This window comes from Bactrocera oleae, chromosome 4, assembly GCF_042242935.1.
Source record: "Bactrocera oleae isolate idBacOlea1 chromosome 4, idBacOlea1, whole genome shotgun sequence".
Classification (NCBI taxonomy): domain Eukaryota; kingdom Metazoa; phylum Arthropoda; class Insecta; order Diptera; family Tephritidae; genus Bactrocera; species Bactrocera oleae.
In genome coordinates, this window is record NC_091538.1 from 1,399,375 (window position 1) to 1,407,910 (window position 8,536).

The 8,536-nt window shown below is 35.5% G+C and overlaps 1 protein-coding gene across 4 annotated transcripts in view; it reads left to right on the plus strand.

The window, feature by feature from the left end:
* Nucleotides 1-8,252, plus strand: part of pdm3 (pou domain motif 3) — a 118,611-nt gene extending 110,359 nt beyond the window's left edge. For 2 of the 4 annotated variants that reach the window (XM_036374507.2, XM_070107939.1), the window contains exons 8-12: nucleotides 3,797-3,977; nucleotides 5,042-5,095; nucleotides 5,714-5,797; nucleotides 5,898-6,046; nucleotides 6,136-8,252. In XM_036374507.2, coding sequence (XP_036230400.2) covers nucleotides 3,797-3,977; nucleotides 5,042-5,095; nucleotides 5,714-5,797; nucleotides 5,898-6,046; nucleotides 6,136-6,260 — 593 coding nt within the window. In that variant the 3' untranslated portion in view covers nucleotides 6,261-8,252. Of the gene's footprint in view, nucleotides 1-3,796; nucleotides 3,978-5,041; nucleotides 5,096-5,713; nucleotides 5,798-5,897; nucleotides 6,047-6,135 lie in introns of those variants that run through there. The other 2 variants (XM_070107940.1, XM_036374510.2) reach the window with 2 other exon arrangements.
* Nucleotides 8,253-8,536: the final 284 nt, after the last annotated feature.

Sequence of the window (8,536 nt, forward strand, 5' to 3'; positions counted from 1 at the left end):
GGCAAGGATGGCTTGCGTAAGATGCTTGTAAGTCGATGAGTGCATTTTGATTTATTTATTAATACAAAAGTGCGAGCATTATGCAAAGCATCATATTGTCTCCGAGTCAAGTCGCGAACGCTACGCTGTACGGCACATCGCATCCCGGCCCACATGCTTGCGCCGTTGTTGTTGTTGCTGAGCTGCGCAGTAATTAAGCAACTACTAACTGTATGCTTGTTTATGCCACCGAAGCTTATTGCATATTGCCGCGTTGCATGCAACACTCAGCGGTACTTGTCAGCGGCTGACATGGTATTCGCTTGGTATTATGGCAACATTAGCAGCAACAATGATTGCAATAAAAGCAACAACAAGGCTTTTGTAGTTGGAAATTGGAGCTGCTGCCACCAACAATAATTCAACTAGCTACTCGCTACAATATTGTGATGCTGCAACACTTTGTTATTGCTGTTGTTGTTGTTTTTGTTGTTGTCGCTTTATTATTACACTTAGTTTGCAAGTGAAATGTGTCATTAAATGCAAAAACAAACTCATTCCACTTGAATGCAAACGAGTGGTGCAAATGAAGCAAGCTGCATCTTAGCCACAACTTACCGTCTCGTCCTAGGCGCTGTAGCAGCTAGGGCGGAGGTGACTGCTGTGACTTTCAATAGCGCACTAGAGTTTTGCAAGCGTCAATTAGGAGTAATTAAGGCAAACATTGTGTGCCGCAAGTTATTGTTATTGGTTTGTTGTTGCTATAATTGTTGTTGTGGCATGGCGCGTGTTGCATGAATTATGCGCACATTTAAGTACAGCTTCCGAACGTTGCTGGTCGCGCAAATGGCACATCGCGGCGGAAAACTTGCGAACTGCTGACTGTCTAAGCGAAATTTCGACTGCTTTCTTAGAATTTAAGCGATTTTTGTTGACAAAATAAATTATTTCAAAACTTAGTTTATTCAGAAAAATGTTCACAATGTCCTTAAAAAAGGTTTTAACAAAAATAATAATCAAACAAATAAAAGCAACAACTATAAAACAAAACTTAACACTGTGGTTTTGGCCACCCCTTGAAGCCAAACTCAAGTTTCGCTTTACTTTCGCAGGCAAACGCTGAAATCTATAATCAATTTCTGCTTATTTTACATTTTATTTCGCTTGTGATTACAATAACATTCGAGCTATTTGCGTTTTTCCATATACATACATTCCTAAATATATATATACATATATACATATATATATATGAGGTAAACATCTGCTTCTAGCACCGTAATATGCTGAAATATTCACCTTTAATTGGCAAAAAGCTGCAAAAAGTATCCAATTATTGATCCAATTAAAAGCAAATTCTTTGCACAGGTACATTCATACATGGCGCACGCCCTTGGCCAAGCAAATATGTACACAGATACATATGTACATAGTTATGCACACTTATGCAGCGAGTTTGCTCACACATGCACACAATCGTACATAAATGCATATTTGGCACTCATAAATTACAACCACTCCCTATTATAGCAACGTCATTCCCCTGCGCCGCACTCCCCACACTCGCGCTATGTGTTCGGTGTTCTAGTGGCACTCTTTGCTTAAATTTCTAACTACAAGCGCGGTGTAATAACCTCTTTCTGTTTTTTGGCAAATTCGCCACTATGCTTAAAAAACATAATTAAGACCGAAGAGTATGGCAGCCATAAAAAATTTGCATCGCCACACATTACACATGCAGGCATGCAAATAGCTACACCCATACATATGCACAGTTGTAAAGGCAAACGAGTAACGGAATATTTTCAGTCAATCGCTGATTTATTAGCTATCATTCGCTACTTACCCAGCAGTGCAGTCTGCGCAAACAACTATAAATTTGGTAAAAAAAAAGAGAAGGTCCACAGTGGTGAATTGGTGAGAGTGGTAATTAATGTGCTCCCTCACAGGGTTTGGAACACTCTATTTGAGTTGCATTATGCCGAACTTTTGGCTCCATCAAATTAAAAGTATAGTTGCTTCTTGTATTAAAAAATGGGTAAAATATGTGTACAACTTCCATTCAGTGTTCATAATCTTAAATTACTAGTTTGTATGGCAGCTATATGCTATAGTGTTTCGATATCGGCCGTCCCAACAAATGAGCAGCTACTTAGTAAGAAAATGACGGGTTCTTATTATACCAGAACTTTGACAATGGCAAAAGGAACAAACAACTGGCATAAAAAATAGGATAGATGGGCAGCACTGACAAAAAGTGCTCCAAGCGAAAATTTGTTAAAGAAAAAATGATTAATTTGGAGATCATAGAAAGTTATTTTAAATACTCCACCGCTTAATTCGGCTGGATAATATTGTAGTTGTCGTCGAAAATGATTTTTTTTTAACTCAATAGATTAAGCTCTAATCTTTTATTAAGATCTAAAGATTAGGAAACAAACATTTTTGCAAAAAGCGATTACTCAACAGATAATTTGCTAAACTCGTGGTAAAAACATAGATTTGTCTCTTCTACTTCTCTTTAACCTCAATAACTATCTCTTTTTAATATTGTATGTAGGTATATAGCGCCAACTAAAGTGATAAATATATTAATATTTATATGCTCACAAACTTTTAATACTAATTAGTCAAATTTAGCAAATTTGTGTTTCCCCGAAAACTTTAAATTTGGAAAACCATTCGCGAAATACGTTAAAAGTTTTCACGAAAATCCGCTTCAAAAAGCAAAAAACGCTGATTGAGTAATGAACTTTAATACGACTTTACACAACTGGTTGAAGACTGTGTTAGTGTGTTGCCAAACTTGCATCCTTAATGATATCAAGAAATGTTTTTGTGCAACAAAAGCCGTGAAGTAACAACAAGTGAGCAGCGACTGACGAATTCATATTTTATGAGATCTGCTAACAGGTACAAGCTCACACACACACTCATCTGGATCAACATATGTGATGCGTTACACGTGCAACACGCCTACAAGCCCCCACAAGCCTAGCTCGTCAAAGTTTATTAGCTGTTGCTTTATAACTTCCATTTGACGGCTGCCCCGAGAGGTAGGAGCATGAGTAAATGTGTCTTTAAAAAGTCGCTAAACTTTCGCTGCGGTGCTAAGAAGCGCAAAATCCGCACACACACACACACACATATTTATATATATATATACATTTATATTGGCATATGTGTGACTGACACTGAGATTGCGAAATCTTGCTTTGGTTGCAAAGTCTCATTGACTTGCGGCAATTTGCATTCAAGGATAACAGCATATGTGTGTGAATTTGTATAGCTTTGGCATGGTTGTTGTCGCTTTTGTTGTTGCAAACTTCAATTTATCATCGGCAATGGTAATTGCGAATTAACGTCAACGTCGAGCCTTGTATTTGTTTACTTGCACGTCACAATACCTTTGCCAAAATGTCACAACAATTTGAGCTGAGCGCGCAACTACAACAACAACAACACTACACATGCAACAATTATTAAAGTTGGTGCAGTTGGTGGAAGTTGCAATTATTTCGATACTATTTATGGAGACTAACTATTTTAGGTGAATAACTGTAACTCAATTTGACTTTCTTGGCGGGGTTGTGGTATGAAAAGTTACAGCTTTTTATTTAAATTTGACGAGTCTGAATTTACGCCAGATTATTTTGTGAATTACTTTGATTTGAACAAGCAAGTTTTATTTTAAACTTTGAAAAAGAAATTAGAATAGAGTTATGTGCAACAAATCAGGAAATCTTAGTATATAACGTTTAAACCTTTCATTGCTTTTACATGCACTCATGCAAAGATTCTCTGTTTACCCCAATAGATGAGCCCACCATCAATCAGGCGACCACCAATGTGGTTGAGGGCATCGATTTGGATGAGATTAAAGAATTTGCCAAAGCTTTCAAGTTGCGACGTCTCTCGCTGGGTCTCACGCAAACGCAAGTGGGACAGGCGTTATCGGTGACCGAGGGACCAGCCTACAGTCAGAGCGCCATTTGCAGGTAAGATGAAAATAGCTTACAAAAATATTTACAAGAACCAAATGTATAAATTTAAGAGCACAGAGTTTTCAGAACACACGAAAAATATTTTTTTTGTTTTTGCCTATTAGGAAATCGAAAATAAGCAACATTCTATAATGCGTTCTTTTAGTTGACTTCTCGGCAGTCCAAAAGCTGTAGTTAGAGCTTTTCTATAGCTTTTTCTAAAGGTTCGTTGAGTCTATGGCCAACAGACTAAGCTTCGAATAATAAAATCAAGAGCGATGCGTAACCAAAGATAAAATCTAATTTAAAATCAGCAAGCTTTAGGTGTTGCTTCAATTAAAAATCGCAACATTTCACGCTGCAAACAAAAAGTATAATAAACGTCAAAATTTTGCATGAATATTATTTTAAGAATTCTACTAACTGAACAGCAGTAAATTAAACATGTGATTGTTATTCGATAAATGTGGACTTATGAGCAATAACGTATTGCAGAGAGACCCGCGGTATCAGTTTAGGAGTTCTGATATTTACGTATCAAACACTTATTCATTTATAAGCTTTTTCAAACTTTATTCGTCGCATTACAGCATTGCTTTGGAAAAATATATGACATAGCGATGTGGAAATGTTGTACAAGAATCTTGCACACTTTCGGCAAAGCTCTTTTAGTATTTTGTTTGAAAACATTTACGCTTAGTGTACAAAATATATATATATACATATATAACTAGTCGAAATAATTTTGAAATTTTTTCTGAAAATATGTGGAACCGTTATTTTCTCTGCAAAAATATCAGAAAGCTTTCGGAAGTTTAATAAACTAACTCTCGCAAGTTTGAAAATTGTATACTCATACTCGCACAGAAAAAGTTGCGCTTGTGTTCTGAAAACTCTTTGGAATTTTTACTGTGCCAGGACATTTAAGCATAATTTGATTTTAAGCTTACACCAAATAAATTCCCACAGATTTTGAGAGACAAGTCACTAAACTGAAATATATATTTATTTATTTTATACTTTCTGCAACGTCAAAAAAAAAATGTTAATGTAATTAAATACAAAAACAAATGCAACAGTGCACTCGCCGCACAGATGTACGCCGCCCAATTGTCGTCGCAGCAGCAGAACATGTACGTGCCCCAAACTACTTACACACACTAAGAACTAAAAAAGCACACGCCTAACAACGTTACATAGAAACATAGAATCATAGAAACTTAGTATGAGTATTTAACTAACAAAAGTAGATGGTAGACTAACAAATTGCAGTTCAATTACATACATAAACAACTACTAATACAACAACAAAAAACAACAAAGAATAATTATAACTAAGTATGCGCTGTAGAATTGTTTATTAATTTGCTTTCCGCTTGCCGTTGACAAACGCATTTCTGCCACTTTTTTATTATTTTTGTATTCTTACGTCATTGCCAATTGGCCAGGGCATTGCCAAAGTTTTTATTATTCGAATAATAATTTAATACGAAGATATGTCAAAAGAAATATTGTCGCGGCGTTGAAACCATATTTTGTGAATTTACATATTTGCTCGCTTTTAGCACATTTGACAATGTCCTGGCACTTAAAACTTCCACAGTTAGTTCTAACAGTCTACTTGCGCATACTTACCACACACATACACACACCCCTACATACAATTGTAGCCTTATGTAAGCGAAAATTTCTAATTTACTAATATTCGGCTCTCTTTTGAATTACCCCCACTTTACACCGTCTTCGCGTAGGTTTGAGAAGTTGGACATAACGCCAAAGAGCGCGCAGAAAATCAAGCCAGTCTTAGAGCGCTGGATGAAAGAGGCCGAAGAGAGGTGAGAGTATGGAAGAAGTTCCACACGCCGACGATCTCAAGCTTGAACTCGTTCTTTACTAACAGTTGAATTTTCTCCCATTTTAAACTCTTCAAAACAGTCACTGGAATCGCTATAAATCTGGCCAGAACCACCTAACCGACTATATAGGCGTGGAGCCGTCAAAGAAGCGCAAGCGACGCACCTCGTTTACGCCACAAGCTCTGGAGCTGCTAAACGCCCACTTCGAGCGCAACACACATCCATCGGGTGAGTGGTAATTTCGAAAATGACATTGCCCCAGTAACTTACCACCGGAACTTTTGCTAACGCTATTCTCTCTACTCTTCTCACACTAGGCACCGAAATCACCGGCTTGGCGCACCAATTAGGCTATGAGCGCGAGGTGATACGCATCTGGTTTTGCAACAAGCGACAGGCTCTGAAGAACACCGTGCGCATGATGTCCAAAGGCATGGTGTAGGATGACGCGCACTTCGAACACTTTCAACGAACATTTTGAATGTGCGCAAATGCAAAGGCGAAAACCTAAAATGTTTAGAGAAGCCGCGCCGTTGCAATGTCTCGCTTGAAAACTTATTTACTGCGCAAGCAAAAATCGCCTGGCACAACACTGCTATCCAAACTGTAAATTAATTTAGCATTTAATCCAATTTGCCTCAGCAGCAACAAGTAATCATTAGTTATGCATTAAATATATAATTTTGTAAAATATTTACATAACTTAAGCACGGCAACACACAATACTCTAATGGCTAGCTATTGATTTCTACTAAACTAATGCAACAACACGTGCTAACAGTGTAAAGACAAGACTCTTTTAGTTCCAAAAAGACATAGATGCCTATGTGCATACTGTACAGCACATTTTTATAGCTACAAAGACATATTTGAACTAAAAAAAAGTAAATTAAGTAAGAATAAAGTATAGTGTTCCACACTTTCCTCCTACGAAATCGCCACAGTATGTAATGAAAGTATAGATACCGAGAGTGGTATTGTGTATTTCAGAATATATTTGTATACGAAATGTGAAAGAAAATATAATAAAGTGAATCACAAATGAAACGACACACTCGGTATAACTGTAAATATGTTAGTCGGTGCATAAAATACAATAACAACACAAGCGCAGTTTATGTTCGCTAAGACAGCGGCGTGTATTTGCCGAGTATACGAAAATGCAGCTAATTTTAAAACGCTCCTACTCAATATACAACGTTCGTTTAGCGTATGTGTGCTGCACTTGTGCGCGAATAATTGCGAAAAATTTATTAAATCAGAAAATAATAAATTAAATTAAATCAACTAGGCCATGGCATTGTAAATGATGTGTCATATATGTATGTGTATGTTTAAAACAGTTTATACCATAATATTTATGTTTGTTTGTATGCATTATTAAGCAGTAAAATAAAAGTAAATTAAGCATAAATAAATATTAGCAAACAATTAAATTATAGTCCAACTAAACATTGTATACGAATAGCAAACTAAAAGCAAGGTAAAATACTAAGATGTATGTAAGTGACGCTGCTAAGCTGTTAAGTGTGTACCATATATTATAGCTGCAATAAACAGTATAACTTTGTTAATTCACCAAGTAATTTCGTTAAAAGTTGAATTGTTGAACTCTCTCTTTATAATTTAAACTTTACGTTTTAGTCGGTTAAAATATGTTTTCTAATTATGTTAGACATTTTTCAACTATTAATTTTTATTTACAGTGTAGCTTGCGTTAGTAAGTACATTTTATAACGGTTATTTCTTACTTTAAACTGTTTTCGTTTTTCTATTATTTTTATATTTGATTATATTTTTCAACGCAAAATCTGTTATTTATACAAATATGACATTTATTAAATGAATTCGCTTAATTTTCAATTATTTTTAATGATATAACAATTTAAAACAATTTATAAAATATTTATTTCCACTAGCAATATTAAATAAGACAGCGCATAACAATAAGTGTTTCAAAAGTTTATGAGTAATCAACATAAATGACATAACATAGCTGTAACCTACTAACAGAAATGCTATCCACATAAAGTACCGTATTAACAGAGCATGTTAATGAATATTTATTAACATTCTCTGCTATTAATTATGTAATTTTATTGAGAAATAATAATATAACGGTTTAAAGTTAAAGCAAAGCGTACTATTTAGCAGTAAGTGACGAGCGCGTGGCATTAGCGTTAGCGATATACTTGTAATTTAGACAAACGAAAAATGATAATAAGACAAAAATTAACATAAATATGTTTAATGTAATTAAGCTTAAGTAAGTAGTTATGTTACGCTGTGCATAGCTGCATGAAATAAAATGAAGACCCCAAACTGTACTAACATTAAATTAACTAAATAATGAAGTAATGAAATACGTGTGTATGCGTGAACTTATTTAAATGGATTGTAATAAAAAACCAAAATCAAGAATATAAACGGAAAATGTAGTTTTATTCAAACAACCAGCAGGTATTTTTCAGTTCAGTTTGTGAGATATCGATCTGATATTTTGCACACGTGCTCCCCAAAAAGCTGCTTATTTCTCAGAAATCAAGTTCTTATATTGAAAACAGCGCTTGGCCATCATAAAACCATCAATGCACTTGCGCAAAACCCTTTTAGCCCAAGATCGATCGTAAGAGACCTAGTTTGATCTTTTGCCTGTAGTAAGGTAAGCCTCTACATAGATGTGCGAATTCTAACAGGCCATTGCCCTGCTGTAAGATT